General features: G+C 40.1%; 1 protein-coding gene across 13 annotated transcripts in view; it reads left to right on the forward strand.

Annotated features, from left to right (window-relative positions):
* Positions 1–27811, forward strand: part of PARD3B (par-3 family cell polarity regulator beta) — a 1014396-nt gene that overhangs the window by 20818 nt on the left and 965767 nt on the right. Inside the window, exon 2 of one of the 13 annotated variants that reach the window (XM_027589182.1) lies at positions 22548–22658. The exons of the other annotated variants lie outside the window; for them this stretch is intronic. Within the exon in view, the coding sequence (XP_027444983.1) occupies positions 22620–22658 (39 nt within the window). The 5' untranslated portion in view covers positions 22548–22619. The remainder of the gene's footprint in view (positions 1–22547; positions 22659–27811) is intronic. 13 annotated transcript variants of the gene reach the window in all.

A 27811-nucleotide genomic window follows, 5' to 3' on the forward strand; every position in this document is an offset into this window, starting at 1 on the left:
TCATCATATTTTTGTCTATAGTTTTGCCCAGTTTTTTTTTTTTTTTAAGTAGATTCTTCCCTTCCATGAATCAGACCCCTGGTGTATCAGTTTCATTTTTTAAAATTAAAAATTATTTTTTAGTATCTTTAGATGTTGAAAGTATAGCTGTGGATTGAGAAAGAAGGTTTTCTCATCCCCACCCCTTTTTATATGTTGGCTTTTTAAAAATTGTAAAATATTCATAACATGATCCAGACTATTTTAACTGTTTTTTAATGTACAGCTCTGTGGCATCAAGTACATTCATGTTGTGCGATCATTCTCACAGTCCATCTCCAGAAATTTTCATCTTCCCCAACTGAAACTCCGTAAGTTTGTACGGTGTAATTAAACCATAACTTCCCGTTTGCCCTGCCTTCAGTCCCTGATAATTACCATTCTACTTTCTGTCTCTATGGATTTGACTGCTGTAGGTACCTCATATAAGGGAAATCATACAATGTTTGTCTTTGTGACTGGCTTATTTCACTTAGCATAATATCTTTAAGGTTCATCTGTGTTGTGGCATGTATCGGAATTTCCTTCCTTTTCAGGTTTGAATTATATGTGTATACCACATCTTGTTTATTCATTCATCCTTTGATGGGCACGTGGGTTGCTTCCACCTTTTGGCTGTTGTGAGTAATGTTCTCTGAACATAGGTGTACAAATATCTGTTTGGGTCCCTGCTTTCAGTTCTTTTGAGCATATACCCAGGAGTGAAATTGCGGAGTTACATGGTAATTCTTTTTTTTTTTTTTAAATTTAAGATTTTATTTATTTGAGAGGCAGAGAGAGAGTACAAGCAGGGCAGGGAAAAGCAGAGGGAGAGGGTGAGGGAGAAGCAGACTCCCTGCTGAACAGGGAAACTGACATGGGGCTTGATCCCAGGACCCTGGGATCATGACCTGAGCCGAGGGCAGACACTTAACTGACTGAGCCACCCAGGTGTCCCATTATATGACAGCTCTATGTTTAATTTTTTAAGGAACTGCCATACTGTTTTCCACAGTGGCTGCACAATTTTATATTCCTACAAGTAATGTACAAGGGTTCCCTTTCTCCACATCTCTGTCAACATTTGTTACTTATTTATTTAATAGTAGCCACCCAAATGAGTGTGAGATGTCTAATCTCCAATTTTAAACCAATGATCCATTTCATACATATAAAGTTATAAATCATTTTAGAATGAAATATTAAATTTTAAATTATAGTTTGTTATATTTGAACATTTAGAAGTACCGAAGTTTGAAAATATTATTGTAATTTGTGAAAGGACAAATAACATGCATAAATAACCTTTTGGAATTACTTGGGAAAAGTTTGGCCTTGTGAACCTCCTAAAAAGGTCTTGAGAACCCCAGGGATCCATAGACCTCTCTTTGAGAACAGCTTGCTGAAGTACGGCGTTGGGAACATGTTCTCAGTGAGTTCAGGCACTGCTTCCTTGGGTGGGTAAAGCTATTTCTCTTGGTCTACAAATCTCTTTATTATTAACTTCAAACATTTTTTTCCCCCACAATCTATGCCCATGATTTTATTCTTTTTTAAAAAAGAAATCAGTTGCCATGTGATGAATATTGGGAAGGAGGAATGTTTTGTCATCTAACTGGGAACCTCTTAGGATCTGGCAACAGAAGGTAGAAATAAATTGTACTTTTCTGATAGAAGTATTTTATCTGTTCTTAATATTCTTTAGTATTAAAAACAATCTAAGGAGGATGGACATATCAGTCTTGAAATTAAGATTTCTCTGAAGTGGCAACTATAAAGCTTATTTAAAACATTTAAAATATGTTGTGAGAACACCAGTTGGCCTTTGGGGCATTTTTCTTTTGGGATGCTTGAATAGGAAAGCAGCAAAAGTCTCCAGGGGATTGGATGATGGCAAGAAATGGTAGAAATTTGATGAACAAAGACATTACAGCAAAAGTTAGGGGCATTATTTCATATTTTAAAACCCAAATGTGTCCCTATTTTAAATGACATACCCCAAAACAAATCAACATTTAAATGAGAATTTTTTTAAATTTTTTAAGTGGTCATCCCCTGGCCATTGGGAGTAGTGGAGCCGAACTGGAGCTTCACCTGAGGTCAGGGGCGGCCTCACCTGTTTTGCTTTTTTGCTTTTACTGCCCAGTTTCCATGTTTAGGCTTTCTTGAAAAGAGCTTCTCCAGATATCAACTGTTTCCCTGTGTATAATTTATATCTTTTATATTTAAAAAAAAAACAAAGGTGGTGATCACTCATTTTATACAGTAGGACATTTTTTGCTATAACTTAGATGCTGTTTAAAAAATCATAGTGCCTTGGGGCGCCTGGGTGGCTCAGTCGTTAAGCATCTGCCTCGGCTCAGGTCATGATCCCAGGGTCCTGGGATCGAGCCCCGCATCGGACTCTCTGCTCAGTGGAAAGCTTCCTTCTCCCTCTCCCACTCCCCTTGCTTGTGGGAAGTTCCCTCTCTCGCTGTGTCTCTCTCTGTCAAATAAATAAATAAAGTCTTTTTAAAAAAAAATCGTAGTGCCTTTCTTTAAACTTTGATTCATGAGGAATAGATTGGTGCAGTATAAATGTTTAATATATATATATGAATACCTAATATATACATATACGAATACCAATATATACATATATGAATACCAATATTCATACTGGTATTCATATATGTATATATTACTTAACATATATACACATTCTATTCTATGTGTAATAGATCAGTGCTCATCGGATGATGGACATCCCATGACTGTTAATTGGAGAACATGGACCGTGTACAAATGGAACATCCTGCATTCTTGTAGCTGACAGTCTCAGGTGGCATGCCTGGCATTCTAGGTTAGGGCCATGTGTTTAGACAATAGTTGCATAACAAGATAATTTAGTATTTGTCTTTGTAACTAAAAACTGTCTTGAGAGAAATTTTAGTTTTTTTCCCCTTTAGCTTTAACATCATGAGGAACACAATTGTGACCGTTAAATTGTTCTGTGCAGTGAAGATGAAAACTAATTGGGGAGAGGGGTAAGGACACAATAAGAAAACAACATGTTTGGACAAAAAGTGTGTGTGTGTGGGGGTGCTTAATGTGGGAATTCTTCCGTACACCTTGGGCCACTGGCTGCCTGCAGCCTCAGTGATCAGGATATCACGCGGTGTCAGGATGGCATAAAAACAAAATCTTTTCTCTGCTTGTTTGCCATGCTGCCCCACATTTGGGCCTTAGAATATTGAGTTCAGATTTTTAAGTGTGTGATAAAATTTATAATGGGGCTACACGAGACTCAGAGTGGTAGTTCAGATGGTCATTGGACTGGAGACTTGTCTGATGCTCAGTGCTGATGGGATCAAAATATTGGCCCCCTTCTGAAAAGGTAAAGTCTGAAAGGGGATGAAGAGCCACAAAGTATGTGCGGTAAAGCCGTGTGCTCAGATACCGATGCGAAGGGAAGTTTTTTGTGCTCTGAGTGTGGCCAGCCTTGCCTTCCAAGAGTGTCTGGTAAACTCAGTGAATTCATCCCTGCGAGAGTGTCTGGTAAACTCAATGAATTCATCCCTGCAAGAGTGTCTGGTAAACTCAATGAATTCATCCCTGCGAGAGTGTCTGGTAAACTCAGTGAATTCATCCCTGCGAGAGTGTCTGGTAAACTCAGTGAATTCATCCCTGCGAGTTTCTGGTAAACTCAATGAATTCATCCCTGCGAGAGTGTCTGGTAAACTCAGTGAATTCATCCCTGCGAGTTTCTGGTAAACTCAATGAATTCATCGCTGTGAGAGGTGGCATAGGTGCGAAGTATATAGAATTCGGCTGTGTTTACGAGATTTGGCCAGACCACACCTCACCTTCAGGGTTAATGTTGGGAAGACAAATACACTGCTTTGTGCCTCCTTCTATGATTAACTTGGCAAAAGATGGTGGGCAGGATGACGCCTGACAACTTTTGTTTTCCTCATCAGGATTATATCCACCTGGCTGGATTAGGGAGCTCAATTTCTGGGGACAGAGAGCTGAGAACGTTGTAGTTTTGGGACCTCTTAAGAATATTGAGAGTCCTGATTGCCTGGATAGGAGCTTTTTTCCAAAGGCAAGAGAAAGCAGTGGTAATGAGATGGTAAAGGAGGTCTTTTCAGTAGACTGACCGGGGCCCAGGGTACAGGATACACTGGAAGTGGGAAAAACGAAGAACAAACAGCTTTTATAACTGAGATGTATAAATCTTGTTGGTATTAGCTTTGATTTCTGTATACTTTATTTTTACTACTTCAGGCAATATTTAAAATAGAAAATCCACTAACTTAGACTGGCTGGCAAAGAAAGTCTGATAGATCCGTGGTGGGGTTTTGGGCCCTGGACTTGGCACGTGGGACCTGAGGTATGGTGCAACTCTTCCATGAATATGAACTAGCTCTGAAACTGTGGACAGGGTCCTTGAATGCTCATGACCTCGGGCGTAGAGGAGCTTATTTCTAAGTCTCCTTCTGAGCCATAAAACTGTTTTTCAGTGTTTGATTTATTACACTCAAGTACACATTCTAAATAGTAACCTCTACATGTTGCCAAGGAGTGGTTGTTTAAGGGCCTATTATGATGAAGTATGATGAATAGATGACTCATTTACAATTAACAGTCTATATTTCCATACAAATGGTTTCTGAGTTCTAGATCTCTCAGAATAGTTCCCCTACCCCTTTAAGTAGGTTTAAGCCCTTGAAATTTTGTTTGCATCTTTAATTTATTTGGGAAATTAATTTTTTTGAGATATATATAATTCATCTCCCTCATCAGATTATAACCTCCTTGAAAGCACAATGCTTTGTTTTGTTCCATTTGCTTGTTTGTTTGAATCTATCACAATAGCATTTGAATAGCCCTGTGCATGCAGAAAGCACCTAATACAGCCTATGAGGGAGTACCTTAGAGCATAAACTTTAGTTCAGACCAAAATATTAGGAACTCCGCAATATTATAACATGAATTAGTAGGTGCTTAGACCTATGATATTTTATTGCTGTTCTGAATTAAATAATGTGTTTGTAATGACCACCTCCGTGGCTGCATGTAGGTATGACTGTGAGGTCAGGAGTGGTCTCGCAGTATACTGCTATAGAAAACATTGGTAGGAGTTGGCTTATAATAGCATAATGTTTATTCTCTACACTAAAAGGAAACGGCCATCTCCAGAGATTAATCTCTCCGTAACCTCATGGGTCCAGGATGGCAGTGCCCTATGAGTCGGGAAGAGAAGCCAAATCATGACGTCTGGAACTTAAAGGCCAGAGTGCTTGCTAGAGAACCTAGAGAACAAAGCATGTCACCAGTCTTCCCGACAGAAGGAAAGACCACTTTTCTTGACTATAGGTGATTTTTTGAGATGAAAGCTTTCTATGGTATGATGTGCTTGGCTTCTCCATTTAGTTTCTCTGGGCCTCAGGGATGAGAGGAACAGCAAGGAGAAGCTTGAAGGAGGGGGAGGAAGAGGGTGCATGTGGTGCTGATGAACGGAGAGGGGCAGACATGGTTAGGGAAAAGCGGGAGTGGGAAGGACCCAGCAGGAGGGCCTCCTTATCCAGAGAGGAGGGTCTGCTATCTATGTCAGTAGCTCCTCAGACCTTCCTTATATTTTAACCTAGGATATTCGCTGATGTTCATAACAATAAATCTAACCCGAGGTTCAAGGCAATGGGATGTTAGATCTTTGTTATAGGACATTGTGTCTGAAGCCAGTTAAAACAGATCTTTAGATACTTAAGTTTTTAATCAAACCTATTTCTATAAACATTGTAACTGTACATATATTTTCCTGTCAGTATCTTGGTTGTCTGACCCTCTAAGGAACTGAGCTAAGGAGGTCGATGCTCTAGACAGCTGTTTAAATTTTGTATGTAAAAATCATAAAATTGATTACCTATTCATTGGCTGGCAAACGTGTCAAAAACATTGCCAGCCAGTGGAGATACAATAATGATATTATGTGGTTCCTACCCTCCTGTAGGAAAGTATAGTTCTGTCGGACAGTGCATATCACCTATAAAGCATCATGTTTCTGAGATGACCCCTGTGTTTGGGGAGCTGGAATTTTAGAAGTTGTCCTAGAAGAGGTTTCACTTGAGACTTCTCTGCTTCCTTAACTTACTCAAAAAATGATCTGTGAATAAAGTCTGTTGACATAGATGACAGAACAGCCTAACTTGGCTGGTGGCTGTACCATTCCATACTGTCTGCTCCTCTGTCCTGGGGTGTTCTTTAGTTCAAATATGATGCTGACGTGGGATGTAGGCGATACTCTGGAACTGACCCAGGTCTCCAACTCTGCAGTCTACACACTTTCCTTATCTACACTGGTTTGTACCCCTCATATCTTTCCCACTAGATGGTAAGCTCCTTTGTGGGCATCATCATGATAGTGATACTGATTTCCACAGTGGTGCTGCTGATGATACCTAATGTCCTTTGGACATTACTCAACACCAGACAGTGTGTATGCATTATCTCATCTGATGCCGACAGCCTCTGGGATGGGCGCTGTCATTCCCTCCTGTCTTACTAAAGGTGTCATTGAGACGTAGAAGGGTCAGATGACTCTCCCACATCAGTCCTCATCACAAGGGAAAATGGACACTTGTCTGTTTTTTGTTCTGTGTGTATGTCCATATAATTTCCATCCCTCCTCCCTGCCACATGGTCAGCTGGTATAGGTTTTTGTTTGTGGTAAGTACTTAGTAAGTGATGAATTCTGCTCTGCAAGAAGGTGATGCTCCTAGGTTGCTCATTGTTCTGGTTGGCATTCTGTCCAAGTGGCACCTGGATGCCCTTAGGTGCTGAGGCATTGAGACGCAGGTCACTGTTTGTCCTCCAGCCTTGCTCTTCTGTCTTTCATTTTGCCCTCTCTGGCCCTTCTCTTTTGTCAGTGTGCAGCTCTGCACTCTCCCCTGGCTTCTGGGCATCATCACTGCTGGCATGTCCGTGCTTTCACTGTGGCCGACCCCCAGCCCCCTCTGTCTCTGCTGACCCCCACTGAGTGCAGGGTTGCCCACTCTTCTTACTCCTCTCATGCTCTCTTCCTTCTCCTAGAGTCTTCAGTGTGTTCCAGCAATCCACACGAGGTTGGCCAACTGGGCATTTGTTCTGCTTGTAAACTGGACTAGTCATTTTGTGTCAGTGGCGTATTTTGTCCTTTCTTCGGAGCTTTATCCCTGAGTGGATATGTGCGTCCAGGGGATGATATTTGGTCCTCAAAGGTTGCTGCTTATTTGGTTGCTGTGCGCACCTCCCAAGTTGGAGCTGTTTAAGAACCATGGTACTAGAGATGATGCTTTACTCTATTAGGAACTTTTTTTTTTTAAGATTTTTATTTTTATTTATTTGACAGATAGTGAGAGCAGGAACACAAGCAAGGGGAGTGGGAGAGGGAGAAGCAGGCTTCCCTTGGAGCAGGGAGCCTGATGTGGGGCTCGATCCCAGGACCAAGACCTGAGCTGAAGGCAGATGCTTAACGACTGAGCCACCCAGGTGCCCCTATTAGTAACTGTTGATTTAGGAATAAAACAATTTCTCATTCTTCTAAAACTTCCATTTCTGTGCTCTTTTAAAGTAAATTATGTTAAAGTTTTTATGAAACATAGTAGCTACCTCAGACTTTGTTCATAATAAATTTTGCTTAAATACCTGTATTTTGTATTTTAACTCTGACTTTGACAGAGCTAATCCTCCCTGCAATGGGTAATTTGTATCTCTATTAAATGGGTACTAACACTCAAAAGAGATTAAGATTCCTGGTTTTTACAGTGGTCTTAGGTTCAACCCCTAGCATGGGGACACCTCGTTTTGGAGGCGAAGCATGACATGGTTGTCATTTGTGTGGACTCTGAAGTGAGATTCCCAAGATTCAAATACAAGCTGTACTATGTATTAATTGTATGACCTTGTGCGTCTTAACACTCACTGCCGCTCTGTTTCCTCTTCTATACAGTGGGGTTGTAGCATTGATGTGGAGGATTAAGTGAGTTCACATTTCTAAAGTGCTTAGTGAGTACTGGACACACACTGACAGCCTAGGTGTGTCTTCAATGTAATGTCCGTGTTTCTCAAGTAGACTTGGAGCGGGTCCAGCTGCGTGGCTGAGTTGTAGTATCTAGCATAAAGCCCAGCATGTAGTTTCCACTTCGAGATTTGTTGACTCGATACATGAATGTATAAATAAATAACAAGCACTTTACTAAACCTCATTAGTTCCTTGAATTATTTTTTATTGAATAAATTGTTCTTCTGAGCTCAGGTTCTCTACTTTTGGGGTGACTGCTTTTGTTACTGAATTTTCATTGATTTAATTATGATCTACTGTTGATGGCTATAATTCTTTCTGGCTATAATAGGAGTAGCCAGGAGCTCTAAGAAGATTCACTTAGCAATTTCACAGGAAGTGACTTTTGGTTTTGAGTTGTCCACCAAGTATAATGTATCTAAGACAGTGATGTATGTGGTTTCATTATAATCTGTATGTTGTTAAACATGCATAGTTTCTGAAATTTTTAAAATTATTACTGTGTGTCTCCTGATGTTTTATTTCAAATGAATTTGTTCTCAATTGGCAATTAATAGTTGTGGTAAGCCCTTAAAATATTTATTGCACTTTGCTTTTAAAATTCTAGACATAAAACCATTCCCATGAAAACCTAAGTTATATCATAAAGAACTTAAAACTGTTTAGTTTGGAATATGTAGTGTGTAGGTTTTTTTGGTTCAAGGAAAATAGATTATTGACCCTCTGAAACCACTGATGCTAAGAAATCCGTTCAAAAAAATGTTTTTAAGTTTATTTATTTAAACAATCTCTACATCCAATGTGGGTATCAAACTCATTACCCCAAATCAAGAGCCACATGTTCTACCAGCTGACCCAGCCAGGAGCCCCAAAAGCAGTTCAAATTTTAATCTCCCATTTGCTACTTGTTGATATTGATAAACAGGCATTTTCCTCTCCCTTTTGTGTTGGATGGACTTAAGTTGGAAATGCTCTTGAATGACGTGGTATTTGAGTTTGGCCTCACCCCCATTGGAGATGCAGGGCATGCCTATTCTCTTCTCAGGCTTTGGACCGTGATGCTTACCAGTGCTTCTGAGAGCCAGGGCAGACTTCAGTGCAATGGCAGAGGCTGAGAATAGGTGTGCTTATTTCTTTTAACACCCTATTCACCTGGTTAGTGCAGCCTGTGGTTTTAGACAGTTCCCGTTGTTTGGTAGAATCAGTCTTTGCTGGACCCTCAGATAGAAGGCCCTGTGGAGTTCCAAGGCTGTCATTCCTATCCTGTGATTTCTCAGGCAGTCGTGGTCCTTATTGTGAGGAACTATTGACACATGGCTTGTAGGCCTCTGTTGTTAAGTAGTATATCCCTCATTTTCTAAAGTTTCCAGGTTATAAACCCTTTTGTCTTTCCCTTCTGGGCGTTCCTTCACCCCCAATCTCTCTTATTTTAGGATTCCTAAAGTAGCAACTAGAATCTTGCGACTAACAACTCTGTCCTGACACCATCTAGGCTTTGGTCTGATTTTCAATATTTAACTTGAATATTTGACTCTTTTTTAAAATTACATAGTAACTTGAGGCACCCTAAAGAGAAGGATTGGCAGGGACTTGCCTCCCACTAGCAGCGGGGGTGCTGCTAGCTTTGAAGACAGAACTAACTTAATGCTCACAACACCAGAATTTCCACACAGATCCCTGGGGCATGATGTACCTTTGAATGTATCTCTGTGTGATCCAAGGGAAAGAGGGGGAGATGAGGGGAATGGGAATCAATATCTGAACTTATTTTCATGTAACAATATCTGTTTGTAAAGCAAGGGATACCTGTGCATTGTTGCAGCACACTTCTTTTTTTCAATTAACAATAAAGTGTTGGAAGAAGCAGGCAGGTGGTAGAGTAGAAGATCTACTCTTACTTGTTTCCTTGTCTCAGGGACAAACCAAGCTAACAACTACATCTATAAAACTATCTCTGAAAACAGCCTGAAGACTGGCAGAATAGATCTTCCACACTAGTCAAAGAAGGCCACATTGAAAAGGATAGGAGGGGTAGAGACACTTTTGGGAACCAGACCTCTGGCGTGACTGACCACAAGAGAGGGGACATCATAAACATGGAGAAGGGACAGGATCAGACCCCACACTGGGGACCTGCACTGGGAAGATGAAACCTCATAACATCTGGCTTTGAAAACTAGTGGGGCTTAATTTTGGGAGCTTTAAAAATCAGTGGGGCTCAACTCTAGGAGAGTCAGAGGGCAATAGAAAACTTCCTACCCTTGAAAAGCCAGCATACTAAATAACTCAGCTCAAGACACAGTACAGGGGCACCTGGGTGGCTCAGTTGACTAAGCATCTGCCTTTGGCTCAGGTCATGATCCCAGGGTCCTGGAGCCCTGTGTCAGGCTCCCTGTCCAGCAGAGAGTCTGCTTCTCCCTCTCCTTCTGCCTCTCTCCCTGTCTTGTGCTGTCTCTCTCTTTTACTCTCTCTCTCTCAAATAAATAAATAGAATCTTAAAAAAAAAAAAAAAAAGATACAGCCCAGAAACAGAAGTTTGAAAAAGTGCCAAGGGTATAGGTATATGTGAAGGATATTTGTTGACTGATCTTGGAACATGCGCCAGAGGAGTAGGGATCTTCAGGAGATTTCTCTGGGAACAGAAGTGCTGGCGGGTACCATTTCTCTTCCTTGCTCCCAGCCTAGATAGCCCGGTGGAGCCAGTGCTAACACTCTCTACCTTGCTAGCATGGTGTGTCCTTCCCTGGTTATGCCCTGCAGACCTGCCCCACCCAATCTGCCCTCCTTGGCAGGCATCCCTCCAAAGCAGCTCCTGCTCTGCCACACCCAGTAGGCAGCCCTGGCCAGGACTGTCACCACTCCAAGTTGATTTCTGCTCTGGGGAGGTTGGGAGATAACCATGAATACCAGGGCACCCATAGTTCCCTGGTAGGACTTTTTAACTGACTAAACAGGGAGCAAGCCCTGCCTTTTAGTGCACCTGCTGCTATGGCAGAGAGGCTAATTGTAGACAGGTAGGTTGATTCCTGGCCCTTCCCACTAGTGAGCCCACGGTGGGTACAGATAGTATTCTCAACCGTGTGGGGAACAAACCATGCCCAGTGTGTCCAGAGCAAGCAAAGTGGGTCACTGTAGCTGGCTGGGATGAAGGTATTTGTAGCTCAGCCATAAGGGGAGTGTGCACACAGCACATACAGGGGATATCCCTGGAGCACCTGGTTTGGTGACCAGGGGGAGAATTGCACTGTAGGGTACCATAAGGCCACTACTTTCAAGACTATGAGGCATAGCTGGGAATAAACACAGAGAGTTAGACAAAATTAGGAGACAGAAGAATATGTTCCAAATAAAAGAACAAGACAAAAGTCACAGCAAAAGATCGAAACAAAACCAAGATAAGCAATATGCCTGATAAAGAGTTCAAAGTACTGGTCATAAAGATATTCACTGGACTTGAGAAAAGAGTAGATGAACTCAGAACTGCAACAAAGAGATAAAAAATATAAAAAAGAACCAGTCAGAACTGAAGAATTCAATAAGCAAGATGAAAAATACACTAGAGAAAATCAATGGCAGAGTAGAAGATAGAGAACAGAGCAGTGATTTGGAAGATGGCGTAATGGAAAGCAATCCAACTAAACAGCAAAATGAAAAAAAGAATAATAAAAAAATGGGACTAGATTAAGAGAAGTTCTTGATATCATCAAGTATAACAACATTCACATTATAGGGATCCCAAAAGGAGAAGAGAGAAAAAGAAGGAGGCAGAAAACTTATTTCAAGAAATAATACCTGAAAACTTCCCTAATGCAGGGAAGGGAACAGACATCAAAGTCCAGGAACATAGAGAGTCCCTAACAAGATGAAACCAAGGAAGTTCACAGCAAGACCTATATTAATTAAAATTGCAAAAAGTAATGATAGAGAATTTTAAAAGCAGGAAGAGAAAAGAAAGCAGTTACATGCAAGGAAAATCCCATAAGACTGTCAGATAGTTTTTCAGCAGAAATTTTGTAAGCCAAAAGAGAGTAGCATTATATATATTCAAAGAACTGAAAGGGGGAAAAAAAAAACCCAAAACAAACCTACAACCATGAATACTCTACCCAGCAAGGTTATCATTCAAATTGAAGGAGAGGTGTAAAGAATTTCCCAGACAAAAATTAAAGGAGTTCATCACCACAAAACCAGCCTGACAAGAAATGTTAAAGGGAATCTTTGAGTGGAAAGAAAAAGCATAACTAGAAGTAAGAAAATTATGAAAGGAAAAAATTTCACTGGTAAAAGCAAACCTATAGTAAGAGTGTAGTAGATTAATCACTCATCAAGCCAGTATGGAGGTTAAAACACAAAAGTAGTAAAATCCATTGTGTCTATAAAAATCAGTCAAGGGATACACAGAATAAAAAGATGTAAAATATGACATATACATAAAATGTGAAAGGCTGAGTAAAAATTTAGTGCTTTTGGAATGTGTCCATATTAAGAAACCATCAACTTAATATAGGCTGCTATACACATAAGACATAAGATGTTATATATGAACCCAGTGTTAACTACAAATCAAAATCCTACAGTAGATACACAAAAATTAAAGAGAAAAGAATCCAAGCATAGCACTAAAGACAGTAATCAAACCACAATGGAAGTGAGCAAGAGAAGAAAGGAATAGAGAAGAACTATAAAAACAACCAGAAAAAAATGAACAAAATGTCAATAACTATGTGCTTATTAATAATTACTTTAAATATAAATGGACTAAATGCTCCAATCAAGACATAGGGTGACTGGATAGAAAAAAGAAAAAAACCCATCTGTATGCTGCCTTTAAGAGACTCTAGACCTAAAGACACTGAAAGTGAAGGGATGAAAAGAGATATTTCATGCAATGGAAATGAGGGGGAAAAAAGCTATGGTAGCTATACTGATATCAGACAAAACAGACCTTAAAATAAAGACTGCAGCACGAGACAATGGAGGGCATGACATAATGATGAGGGGATCAATCCGAGAGGAGGATATAACATCTATTCATTCAACATAGGAGCACTTAAACACATAAAGCGAATATTAATACACGTAAAGGGAGAAATTGACAGTATTACAATAATAGTAGGGTACTTTACTTACATCAATGAACAGATCACCCAGACAGAAAATCAACAAGGAAGAAGTGGCTTTGAATGATACATTAGACCACATGGACTTAACAGATATATACAGAGCATTCCATCCCCAAACAGCAGAATATATATGCTTTTCAAATGCACATGGAATATTTTCCAGGAGAGATCACATGTTAGGCCACAAAACAAGTCTCAATAAAAGAAGATTGAAATATCAAGTATGTTTTCTGACCGTAATGGTATGAAACTGGAAATCAATTATAAAAAAACACAAACATGTGGAGATTAAACAATATACTACTGAACAACAAATGGGTCAACAAGTAATCAAAGAGGAAATAAGAAAAATACCTTAAGACAGATGAAAATGAAAACACAATGGTTCAAAATCTTTGGGACATACAGCAAAGGCATTTCTAAGAGGGTGGTTTATAAGAACACAGGATTATCTCAAGGAATAATATCTCAAATAAATAAATAAAAAACCCAACCTTATACCTAAAGGAACTAGAAAAAGAACAAACAAAGCCTGAAGTTAGTAGAAAGAAGGAAGTAATAAAGGTTAGAGAAGAAATAAATGAAATAGACTAAAAAGAAATCAGTGAAACCAGGAGCTTGTTCTTTGAAAAGATAAACAACATTGATCCCCCTTTAGCTAGACTCATCAAGAAAAAAAAGAGTACTCAAAATCAGAAGTGAAGGAGGAGAAATAGTAGTTGACACCACAGAAATACAAAGAATTGTAAAAGAATATTCTTTGCCAACAAAGACAAAATTATATGCCAACAAAATTATATGTCAACAAACTGAACAATTTAGAAGAAATGGATAAATTCCTAGAAATATGCAATCTTCCAAAACAGAATCAGGAAGAGATAGAAAATCCAAACAGACCAATACAAGTAATGAAATTGAATCAGTAATCAAAAAACTCCCAACAAAAGTCCAGGAGCAGATGGATTCACAGGTGAATTGTTCCAAACATTTAGAGAAGAGTTAATACCTATTCTCAAATTATTCTAAAATATAGAAGAGGAAAGACTGCTTCTAAATATATTTGACAAGGCCACCATATTACCCTAATATCAAAACCAGAAAAAGACTCTACAGGCCAGTATCCCCGATGAACATAGACCTAAAAATCCTCAGCAAGATATTAGCATACTACATTCAACAGTACATTAAAATTGTCATTCACCACGATCAAATGGGATTTATTCCAGAGATGGAAGAATGGTTCGATATTTGCAAATCAATCAGTGTGATACACCCATTAACAAAATGAAGGATAAAAATCATATGATCATCCCAATAGAGATGTAAAAAGCATTTGATAAAATTCAACATCTGTTCATAATAAAAACTCAACAAAGTGGGTTTAGAGGGAACATACCTCAACATAATAAAGACCATATATGATACACCCACAGTTAACATCATACTCAATGGTGAAAAACTAAGAGCTTTTCCTCTAAGATCAGGAGTAAGACAAAGACATCCACTCTTGCCACTTTTACTTAACATAGTCCTGGAAGTCCTAGTCATAGCAATCAGCCAAGAAAAAGAAATAAAAGGCATCCAAATTGGTACAGAAGAAGTAAAACTGTCACTATTGGCAGATGTCATGACACTATATGTAGAAGACCCTAAAGACTCCACCAGAAAACTATTAGAAGTAGTAAATGAATTCAGTAAAGTCTTGAGATAACAAAATCAATATACAGAAATCTGTTGCATTTCTACATATTAATAATGAAATAGCAGAAAGAGAAATTAGGGAAAATTGTTCCATTTACAATTGCACCAAAAAGAATAAAATACTTAAGAATAAATTTAGCCAAGGAGGTGAAAGACCTGTATTCTGAAGACTATAAAACATTGATAAAAGAAATTGAAAACACAAACAAATGGAAAGGTACACCATGCTCATGGATTGGAAGAATTAATATTGTTAAAATGTCCCTACTACCCAAAGCAATTTACAGATTCAGTGCCATCCCTATCAAAATACCAACAGAATTTTTCACAGAACTAGAACAAATAATGTTGAAATTTGTATGGAACCATAAAAGACCTCAAAGAGTCAAATCATTAAGAAAGAACAAAACTGGAGGTGTCACACTTCCAGATTTCAAGATATACTACAAAGCTGTAGTAATTGAAACAGTATGGTACCAACAGAAAAATAGACACATAGATCAATAGAACAGAATAGAGAGCCCAGAAATAAATCTATGCTTATATTGTCAATTTATGACAAAGGCAAGAATATGCCATGGGAAAAAGATGGTGTTTTAATAAATGGTGTTGGGAAAACTGGGAAACTATGTGCAAAAGAATGAAACTGGCCCATTTTCTTATACCATACATAGATACACATACACACATAACCTCAAAATAGAATAAGGACTTGAATATAAGATCTAAGACCATAAAAATCTTAAAGGAAAACATAGACAGTAATCTCTTGGACATTGGCTTTCACAACATTTATGGGTATGTCTCCTCAGGCAAGGGAAACAAAAGCAAAAATAAACTATTAGGACTCCATCAAAATAAAAAGCTTTTGCATAGCAAAGGAAATCATCAACTAAACAAAAAGGCAACCTAGCAAATGGGAAATTAACAATTTGTAAAGAAATCATATATCCAATAAGGAGTTAATATCCATAATATGTAAAGAACTTGTATAACTCAACATCAAAAAAATCTGATAAAATAGGCAGATACTTGAACAGACGTTTTTTCAAAGAGACCTACAGATGGGCAACAGACACATGAAAAGATGCTTGGGGCGCCTGGGTGGCTCAGTTGGTTAAACGCCTGCCTTTGGCTCAGGTCATGATCTTGGGGTCCTGAGATCGAGCCCCACATCGGGCTCCCTGCTCAGCAGGGAGCCTGCTTCTCCCTCTCCCTCTGCTGCTCCCCTGGCTTGTGCTCATGCACTCTCTCTCTCTCTCTGTCGAATAAATAAGTACAATCTTTAAAAAAAAAAAAAAAAAGAAAAGATGCTCAACGTCACTAATCATCAGGGAAATGCAAATCAAAACCACAATGAGATACCACTTCATACCTGTCAGAATAGCTACTATCAAAAAGACAAGAAATGTGGAGAAAAGAGAACCCCCATGCACTGTTGGTGGGAATGTAAATTGGTGCAACCACTGTGGAAAACAATATGGAGTTTCCTTAAAAAATTAAAAATAGAAATGCCACATGATTTAGTAATTCCACTACTGGATATTTACCCAAGAAGACAAATCACTAATTTGAAAAGGTATATGCACTCCCGTGTTTATTGCAGTACTCTTTATACCAAGATAAGGAAGCAACCCAAGCGACCACTGACAGATGAATGGGTAAAGGAGATGTGGTATATAAATACAATGCAATATTGCTCAGCCACAGAAAAGAATGAAATCTTGCTATTTATGATTGGATCAAGAGGGTATTTTGCTAAGTGAAGTAAGACAAAGACCAGTACTACGTGATTTCACTTATATGTGTTTATATAAAAACAATACAAGTGAAAAAACAAAAAAAATAGACTCTTAAATACAGAGAGCGAACTGGTGGTTGCCAGAGAGGAGGTAAGTGGGGGGTGATAAGTGAAATAGATGAAGGGGATTAAGAGATACATATTTACAGTTATAAGTCACAGGGATGAAAAGTGCAGCATGGGGAACATAGTCAATAGTACTGTAATAACATTGTTATAATAACAGATAGGGACTATACTTACCATGGTGAACACTGAGTAATGAATAAAATGACCAGTTTTGTACACCTGAAACTAACATATGTCAGTTGTACTTCAGTAGTAAATTATAACAGTGTTAATTCTGCAGATCTGAAGCTGATGCTATAGGCCAGTGCTTCTCAACGTGACAGCAACAGGTGTGCATGTACATGCGTGTGTGTGCATGTGTAAGTGGGTGTCTATTTTATATAATAGAATCACCAGTAATGCTTTTCACAGTATGTATGTCTAGTTTCATACCCCCATTCACCCACTTGGTTCCCCCAGGTGGTGGCAGTGTTGATGGGTTATCTATAAGCTCTCCTCTGCTTTCCCATGTGGTGTATTTGGGCAATACTCATGAGTGGGTTGTAGTCATTTGTCATGGATCATAATAACAATAAGAAATATAACTAATATATAGAGAGCAATTCTATTGCAGGGGCTTTTTTAAAATGGATTTTTTCCTTTTGTGCTGAGTTAAGGCACCTGTTTGACAATTCTAATAGGATAATACTAGACTTTGAAATAAGACTCGACACACCAGGGGCGCCTGAGTGGCTCAGTTGGTTAACCAGCTGCCTTTGGCTCAGGTCATGATCCCAGGGTCCTGGGATTGAGCCCCATGTTGGGCTCGCTGCTTGGTGGGAAGCCTGCTTCTCCCTCTCCCACTCCCCCTGCTTGTGTTCCCTCTCTCGCTGTCTCTTTCTGTCAAATAAATAAAATCTTAAAAAAAAAAAAACTCGACACGCCATATATACATACATATTATATATATGTTCATATATGTATTCAGGTCATGAATCACTCTTTTTCTTGAAGTGGGATGGGTTAGGTGGCCTTTATAAGTTGATCAGAGTATGTTATTTTAGTTCTACAGAAATCAAAGTGCTTAACTTATATATTCTTAAAATTCAGGCTAGCACTAACCAATATTTATTAATTCTTACTATGTGTGAGGCTCCATGCCATATACTTTCATTGTATCATTTCATTTAATTTTTGCAAAAATAAATTGCTTCCTATTTTACCTCTCTAAGCTAAAGATGAGGAAACCGAGGCACAGGGGCCTTAAGGAATATGGTGATAGTACTAACTAACATTTACTGAGTGCTTACAGCATACCAGACATGTTGTAAACACTTTACATTGTTAACTTATTTAATCCTCACAATTTCATGAAGCATTTATGATTATCACTGTTTTTTTCATTTTTAAAGATTTATTTATTTTAGGGGGGAGGGCCTATGAACGTACATGTGAATAGGGCGAGGGGTAGAGGGGGAGGGAGGGGGCGAGAGAGAGAATCCTAAGCAGACTCCTCGATAAGCGCAGAACCCAATGCAGGGCTCTAGCCCACGACCCTATCCCACGACCCTGAGATCGTGACCTAAGTCCATTGCTCAACTGACTGAGCCACCCAGGCACCCTCGATTATCACTATTTTGTAGGTGGAGTCACTAACGATTATCTCCAGGTTAGTGACTAGTCCAAGGTCACCCAGGTGGCAAGCCTGGGCTGCCTGACTCCTGTTGCACAGTGACCCTGGAGTAGAGTGGAGATTTGAACCTAGGATTTCCGTCTCAACATCTGTTTTCCCAGGGCTGTATTGCCTCCAGTTCTTAAAGGGGATTTAAAATGATAGTTACCAAAGAGTGACAATTTGTTTAGATCAGTAGTTCTCAGTTGGGGGTGGCTTTGACCCCCAGGGACACTTCAATGTCTGAAGACATTTTTGGTTGTCACTACTAGTGAGAAGGTACTGTTGACATCTGGGTAGAGGCCAGGGGTCCTGCTAAACACCTGACGTTGCAGAAGACCGCTCCCCCGCAACAAAGGATTATTAGCCCAAAATATCAGTAGTGCTGAGACTGAGAAACCTTAGAGTGTTTTGAGTAGTAGTGCTTTTTCTTTTTTCTTTTTTTCCGGAGGAATCAATTCCTTTAGCTTAAAATTATGCAGATTTTTTTTAAGGCTGAAGAGGGAAAAGAAAAAGGGGTAGAGCTCTTATGAAACTTACACTAAGGGAGGGTCTTGGCTTACAGAGCCTTGATCTGTGAGCTGCATCCATTCTCATTTTTAATGTTGTGCTCGAGTGGACTCCTAGGATCACAAATTCCAGGTCGAAGGAACTTTCCCCTTCTGGAATGTAGGTAGATGATATCTTTAAGTCCAATAGCTGACTTTGAGATGCTAAATGGAGTGTGTGTCTCTGGACACCTGTGTGGTGAACACTTCTTTGTACATAACTTTTTGTGTGCGTGGTGTTGTAAGAGTGACTTCATAAAAGATTGCTTCTGCCAGAATTCAGAACACAGCAGGTAATGTACTTACCAAAGAGGTAAGAGCATGAGTAATTCTTGTCTCATGAGAAAGATCTGAACTAGTTTATTATAATGATGTAATATTTGGGTGCTTGATTTATCGTCCCCATTTTCAATGATGCAAAACCTTAAGGACTAAACAGGTCATAAAAATTCAAAGTGTGTCTTTGAAGTCTGGCCTTTTCACCTAAGCAATTAAAAATGTGCCACTTTTGTCCTGATAGTTTTCTGTTTGTGGGTGTTTCCACAGATTATGGTTAAGAACTCAACATATGCACTGGTCTAGGGAAGTTTGGGGATGTTTATTCCACGAGAGAGGTCAGATCCTGGGAACCCGTGATTGACTCAGATAACAAGGCAGAAAAGTGTCAGAGTCAAGCTGCAGACTCAGGATTGTAGTATCGCCGAGAAGGTGTACATTCATCTGTGTGCTGAGGAGTGGGACCCGGGGTAGGAAGGGCTGTGAGGCAGGAGTTGGCCTTTGAACTGGATCTTGTTCTAAGAGAAACTTAAGAGTAGTCCAAGTCAGATACCAGTCTTGGCAAGAGTGTGGCATTTTAGGACATGCTGGGAAAGGGGAGATGGACAGAGATCGTCATCATCGCTGCAAGGATCATGGCTACAAGGTATTGAATATTTATTCTGTGAAGGCAGAATAAGTATTCGTCTAGCAGATTTATGATGAACTCATTTAATCCTCACAGCAATCTCCTGGGGTTGGTATTAGGATAACCTTCAGGGTCTGGAAAACAGACCTACCAAGGCCCCCTGTCCTGCCCAGGGCTCCCTGGGCTCTTGTGGCCACAGGCAGCTCAGGACAGCAGTCCTTCATGGTTCAGTCTTGGTGGTCCCTTTGTGACGAGGGATTGATGTGAGGAGAGCTGTGCTGCGACTCTGGAGGAAATGCCTTTGATGCAGGTTTCTGCACCATTAAAGAGGAGTAAATTTGGACTTTTTATAAAGAAACTGGCTCTGTTATACTTGGTCTCATAGGAATTCTTGGAAATGTGACCTGAGAAATTGGAGAAGGATGATTTGAGTTGAACTGGCCAAAGTGATTAATTTGGACATTTAAGTATGGAAGTGCAACTACAGACTAAACAAATGGGAATTATTACCACAAAGCTTTCTTCCAACAGAGAGTCAAGGTCAAGTTAACCTGGAATCTGGGGCGCCTGGGTGGCTCAGATGGTTAAGCGTCTGCCTTCGGCTCGGGTCATGATCCCAGGGTCCTGGGATCGAGTCCCACATCAGGCTCCCTGCTCCTTGGGAGCCTGCTTCTCCCTCTGCTTCTCTCTCTCTGTCTCTCATGAATAAATAAATAAAATCTTAAAAAAAAAAAAGTTAACCTGGAATCTGTAGCTTTTGAGATGAGCTGTGAGAACCATGCAACTGCCACTCCTTGCCTTCCGTGGTAGTAGCCCTAGTGTGGGGGCGAGGGACTGGAGGGGGAGGAGGTGCTGGAATCGCTAAGATCACTATACACTCCTCTCTCTCTCTGATTTTAGACTTTTCCCCCATCTCCATCCGCATGACAATAATTGAAGTCTAAGTTTTGGTTGGGAAAGTAACAAGTTAATAGTGTATCAAAAAGTTTTTGACATTTATTTGTGTTTTCTTGAGGTGACTCTTCTCTAAAGTTACTTTCTTGTAAGAGATGTGTGTAATTTGACCTACAGAGGCTCAAAGAGAATTCAGTTCCATCCCTTGCTTGTTCGTTCATTTGTTGAGCATTTATAGAAAGCCAGTCCTTGACCTGGAGAGGTTCTTCGTCTAGACTCTAGAGCAAAAAGCAGACGTGGGAACCAGTAAGTACAGCAGTGGCTGTGAAAAGCGGAGGGAGAGGAAGTAGAGCAGAATGTTCATGAGCCCCCTAGAAAGGGGGGGTAGGAGGCAGCCCTTCGTTCTGGGGAGTGTTTTCTCTGTTTTGTTTCATCCTCTGTCCTCAGCTGACAGCCTGCCCTTCAGATCTGCGTGTTTCCCTCTCATCCAGAGTCAGTCTCCTGGGTGAAGCAGCAAGATGGCAGCCAGCCCTTTGCTGCCTCAGTGAGGACGCACCTCTGTTCTTCCTCATGACTCACGTGCACAGAGCCATACTCAGGGCTCTACTATCATCTTCTTCTGATGCTGATGAACTTCTGCAGCCTTGCGGCTTTTCTTTTTTCTGTCATCTGACCCTAGCCACAGAGGTATATAGAAGCATAGGGGATATTGGAAGTATTGTATTGGAAAACATAGCAAACATATGCAAATAACCCCACTTGGGCAAGGGAACATTTAATCATGCTGGGCATCACCTCAGGTTTGAAATGCAGGTTAATGTATACATTTCTACTTCCTAGGTCTTATTTTGGACTCCCTGTTCTCTTAAAAATATACTCTGCAAGTATTGTTCACACCTGATCCTATTAATTTACAAAATATGGCAGGATCATGGCTCCTAGGGGAGTGAACAGGGTTCTCTAAGAGAGGCTGTGATCTTGTCAAATCCCGTAATAACAATCTGTGTGACACACAGAATGAATCCCTTCCGTAGAAAGGAGTTGGGGTAATAGAAATCACAAATTTTGGAAACAAAAATATCTTTTGTTAAGGTATATTTTTAAACTGCAGTACTCATCTGGAAACAGATGACATTTCTATCAGTAGAGCTTCAAATTTAAGCAGAATAGTTATTCTGCTTTGAAAAGCCTTATTTCCCTTACTAAACATGATTGCATATTATAGTTATGAATCCCTAATTCTAAAAAATGCAAGCCAATAGATGTATCTGAGTATATTTTGTCAAGCCATGGACTACTAAGGACTTTACACATAAGAAGTCCAATCTATTTTAAACTAATTAGTTTAATTAGGAGACAGGTTTGGAGGAGCTGAAAATCGCCCTCCTGTTAGTTGTCTGAGCTCTGTGGTTAGGATTGCTCTAATTCAGGCCTGCTCCTTCTGAGGTCATCTCATCTTGAGGTTTTAGATACTGAGTCGTATTTATCAGTAAATTACGTCCTATTTTTCTACCTTCTTTACTTTTTATTCCACAGTCATTAAAGCCTTGCTGTGTTCTTGTTGTGTGTTGATAATTACTGTACAACTAAAATGTTGAATTTGGATGGTTATATGGATTTTTATTAAAACAAAACCTGAACCGTCTCACTGGAGAAAGACAAAATAGTTGGAAAAAAATGAACTCTGGCAGAAAAGTATAGAAAACAGGAACGAATTGTGGGGGAGTGGGGAGCAGGGGTATGGAGGGGTTCTAGGTCTGACAGCCCATATCTTGAGTGCTTACTGTCTTCCAGGTACTTTGCAAAGGCTTTCTATGGATTCATCCATTCAATCACCACAAGAACTCTGAAATTGGTACTATTATTATGCCCATATTAAGGATGCAAGAACTGAGGCACAAAAAAGTAAGCTATCTTGCCCAAGTTTACACAGATAGTAAACTGGAGACTGGGTTTGAAATCTAGGCAGTCTGGGTGCAGCCTACAAAGGTCTCGATGGGGGAGCTAACTTGGAATTGCATCTACCCAAGCTCCAATCCTACTTGCTCCTTCCCAACTCTGTGATCATGGGTGAAGTTATTTAAGCCATCTGAGATCATTTCTCCACTTGTAAGTGGGTGTAAAAATACTTCAGAGTATAGAGATGTTGAAAGTTTTAAATAAGGTGATGCACATGAATGGCTTGGCACTTAGAAGGAGCTCAGTGAACATGGCCTTCTCTCCTCTTGGTTTCCTGTCTTGGGGGAGTGTGGTTGTAGCTTGAGGCCCTGACTTACCCGAACATCCTGGTGATATGAGGCATTTCACAAAATTCTTAGAGCTCTGCACAAGTTGCTTAAACACATGCCCTCACACAACCAGACACTTTCTAAGGTTTCTTCTTGATCTACTCTTGGGTGATTCCAAAGAGAAGCCTGTTTTCATAGATTCATGTTCACCTAGTTACATTTTGCTAAGTGTAGGACTGCCCTTGCAGTGGTCTGTCTATAACTCGTATGTGAACACAGCTAGCCAAGCCTGCTTTCCAGGTAGGGTGAGAGAATTTTCCCTGGCACTCTTGGCTTGTTTTTTTCTTAAGGGGAGATAAATATTTGCTTTTTATCTTTGATTTATTTCTTTGCCTTAACTGTTAAGAAAGAGGGTAAACAAGTGTAGGGGAGGAAACATTCCCCTCTTCCTTCCCTCCTAGGGTCTTTGGATGAGTCTCTGAATTTAACTGACAGACACGTTAAAAGGAGAAAAGCATACACATTTTTATTCATTTTTACATGCACATGGGAGCCTCCCGAGAGAAGAAAGACCCAAAAAAGTGACCAGAGCAGAAAGTTTTTATACTTTTAGACAAAAAAATAAAAGAAAACCTAATAAATCTGTGAATAATTGATGAGACAAAGGGGTTTGGGTGAGGGGTGGTCAGTTGTGGAGAGGTGACTAGGAAGATAAGGGTTTGTTTAATGGGATTTGTTTGTACAGATTTCTTTTGACTTGATTGCTCATCTCTGGTGATAGAATGTCCTCCTTTCTCCTGGTACAGGGAGGACATCTTTTACATGGGAGTTTTATCTCCTCTCAGGTCAGAGTGTCCTTTCTTTCATCTGCTGTTTTCCAAGTATCTTTAACTCAAAATAATCCATATGCCAAAGTGGCATGCTCAGAACTCCTTCCCACATTTGAGTGAAAATAGATTGTTGTGTCTTTTAATTTTTTTTTTTTTTTTTGCTTATCATTCTTGGATCCCTGACGGTTCTAGGAGTAAGCAGTGAATTCTACCTCAGGGTTTCTCTTCTACAGGATGTATAGGATACACAGATAAGTTTATGGATTTGAGAGTGTGAACCAGGCTTAGATTATGGGGAAGCTCCTCTCCACCCCATCCCCCCTACTCTGCTCTCCCAGATCCCTTTGCTAGCCAAGTCCCTTCTGTACTTAATTGTGAAAGGAAGGTTTTTAAGAGGTTTTAAGTTTGTAAGAAGCATTTAACAGGAGTATCTGTGTATCCATAGAGATGCCATTTGCTTCATTAAAGGCTTCACAGTGTGTACCTGTGACATGATTTCTACCATGTGCTCTGAGGACCACCTGCATGAGATGGGTTTTCTGGCCTACCCCAGATAAACTAAATCAGAATCACATTGTCATTATTTGTGGTTTTAAAATATTCTTTTCATGTGTTGATCAAATTTCTCTTTGATGAAAAGCAGCAGTGCAAACTTGTCATATCATTCAACCTTGTTCAGACCTTGGCACACACATTTTCAGGGCTAATTTTCTTTCACTGTGGCTTGTCGCTACTGGTGAGGACCTGTTTGCCAAAGTTCCCAGTGAGCTCATTGATGAGCAGTGCTGGGAGAGGTTGGTTAGAGTGCCAGGGAGACCAGAAGTTAGGGGAGGTGAGGCCTGTGGAGCCAAGAATATGTAGTTCATGGAATTAGATTTAAGGCAGAGGTGGTCTGTACTCAGGGGAGTTGAGTTCCGCTATCTTAGGGAGCAGAGGAGGGAAATGAGAGTCAGATGGGTAGAAGGCAGAAGCAGTGGGAGATTCTAGTAGGAAAAGGGTAAAGGTGGGGGTATAGTGCCTGACTTTGGCCAGCGGACCTTTGGAACTTTTAATTAGTCTCAGGCCATTTCCTCAAGGTGGTTGTTATATGACTTGCCAGTCTAGCTCCTGGGAATTTGTTTGATAATTACATATTTAGACATTGAGTATAATATGTTACATGGATTAAGTGTACATATTGCTTACAAGTAAAAGGTAGAATTAAAGATAGCTAGTTGAGAGCCCAAAAGTACTAAGAACAAGCTAACTTCTGACAATGTGCTGTTCTTATTCTAAACTTACTGTCTTAGAATGTTCTAGAAAACACAAGAACACATGAGCTCACATTCCAATTTCTAGTGAAGTTGTTTCCAAATTTTGCTGTACACTGGAACCATCTGGGGAAATTTAAAAAAATACTGTTGCCTGGTTCCCGACCCCAGATGTTCTGATTGAATTGGTATGGGGTATGACCTGGACGTTGGGTTTTAAAAGCTCTCCAGTCCCTCAGTTTTAGATGAAGAAACTCAGGTCTAGAGAGATTGTGAAGTTTTCCAAGGTCATGTGGTTTTAAGAGCAGAAACAGGATTAAATAAACAAAAGTCTCTCAACTCTTAGCTCAGGGTCTAGAAACCACTCCAAGCCTTATAAACAAAGGGAATTTAAAACAGTACATTGTCCACAGAGATGATGCAAGAGTTGTGGAGGCACACTGGAGATGGTGAGGCAACTCAGCAGCAGGAAGCAGCTCCAACACCCTAGGGCTGGAGAGATGATGGGAGCAGGTGGTGCTTCTGGATCCCAGATGCCGGAGACATCTGGGAGGAAGCTAGAACCATGGTGGGGGGTGGGGGCTGCCTGGCAGGAGCTGAGACTGATAGAGGGAGTTGGAGATGCCACCTGAAGTAGAGGGGGAGAAGGAGAAATAGCCTCCCTTCTTTCCTCTTGGCCCACGTACTTGAGTCTTGTACTGGCTCTAGTCTTGTACCAGCACTTCCTGTTGGCCAAACCAATTGGGAAGTGTGGTTCCCTCCAGAACAAAAGGGGAGATGGATGGACCTGAGTGCAGACCAGAGGGTGACCAGCTTTGTGGTCTTTCCAATGTGCTGAGGTACTGTGTTTGGAGCAGATCTGTTTGGATGCCGCTTTCATAAAGGAGGGTCTTATGGGAGTTTCTCAGTTAATGTAGGTAGAAGAAGGAACCCCCCTTTTTCTTTTTTCCTTTGAGGAGCAATCATTTTTTTTTTTTAAGTAAACTCTACCCCCAGGGTGGGGCTCAGACTCACGACCCTAAGATCAAGAGTTGCCTGCTCCACTGACTGAGCCAGCCAGGCGCCCCGGGAATAATCAGATTAAAACAGTTAATATCTTATATTCATCTTCATAAGTAGTATGACTGAAAGGCTTAAATTGAGGTGTGCAGCTTTTCATTTAATATCCTCTTTCTGCTTTACTTCAGACCCATCTCTCTCACCCATTCAACATGTTTACATTTTTACAGCCCTTGTGTTTAAAATATAAATAGGTTTAAAAAGACCCATTGGTAATCTTATCTAGTGCTAAATCTTAAATATTTGTTCCTTTGAGGACTAGTTACTTTCTAGACATATCGCCTAAAGCCTGATGATCCCGTGTATGTATCTGAGATGACAGACTTTGCTTTAGTATATCATTTTAAGGCATTTTTAAAGAAAAATGGGATTGTAGTACACTGCATTTTATTTGTTCTGCCTGATGGGCCAAGTACATTGCGCCCAGCGGTGCTAAGCCGCACGTCCTGCTGTTCTAACGGTAGCGCCCTGTAGAGCGCAGCGTTCTTTAGACTTTCATAATGTGTCTGATGTCATAAAAGGAGGTTTATGAAGATAAATACAGTATCATATTTTCTTTCTAGTGGTGTTCTGATTAATTCCATCATACATGCATACCTGATGTTCTTTTAATCAATAGAGATAGCAAAGGGGCTTCACGTAGTGATAGCAAAAGTGGCAAGGGTGTTTTCAAAAGCCTGCGCCCACCTGACCCCGGTATCAATGTTTGGTGTTCCTGTAGGTCCTGCTCTGAAGACCTGTGTCTATTTTAACCTATCTCACTGAACTGCTGTGAGAATAATTAAATATGAAGGCTTGCCCCTGTTTTGAGAAAGGAGCTATTTAAACACTTGGAGATTAAGTGCTTCCCCAAGGCTACCAGCAAGGGAGCTGCAGGGGCAGGGTTAGAATTGGTTGCTAATTTCTAGCTTTTTGCTGGAATTGCCAACTACAGATCCTGGTAATGTGTTGTGACTTTATTTTCCCTCAGAATTAATCTGTGGTTAATGATAGCCTTCATAATCAAAAAGGATGCACAGGCCCAGAATTTATGACTTCCATAAATTTACCTCTTCTACACATCTTCAAGATTTGCCAGGGAGGCAGCTCTGGATGTGTCTATTATCCTTTAGTTAATTGGAATGTCTTTAGTATATGGGAGATTTTATATTTTAACATAGTACTTGAATTATTAATAGTAAATATTAAATGTAATAAATCTCAAAACTTTAAACATTTTGTACTATTACCTAGTTTTATAAGTACATGTCAGGAACGCTGATGAATATGGCATATTCTTATGATTATTTGACTTCTATTGTCTAATCCTAACAGAGGAATTGGGATCTATAACATGTAACAAATTCTTTCGAAAGTGTACAGGGGTGCTAGATAATGGCACAACACCAAATCCTCCAGACTGTATTATACAAACACAATATAAAAATGGAATGAAAACATTTTGTTTTAGGAAGCTGCTGACTCTTCATGTCCTGTAAAATTGTGTGTGTGTGTGTGTGACTGAGTGTGTGCATGGCTGGGTGCAACTTTCTTTTAAACACGAGACATTTTGGCAATGGTGCTATAGAGGGTGTGCCAGTAAGATGGGGAAGACATAACTTCTATGAAAGAGCCGGAAAGCTCATCATAAGAGAGATGTTTATAGGGTAAATCTTATCTTTTACAGGACATAGGGAAGATAAAAAGCTGTT

The sequence above is a fragment of the Zalophus californianus genome, chromosome 3, assembly GCF_009762305.2.
Source record: "Zalophus californianus isolate mZalCal1 chromosome 3, mZalCal1.pri.v2, whole genome shotgun sequence".
In the NCBI taxonomy this organism is placed as follows: Eukaryota; Metazoa; Chordata; class Mammalia; order Carnivora; family Otariidae; genus Zalophus; species Zalophus californianus.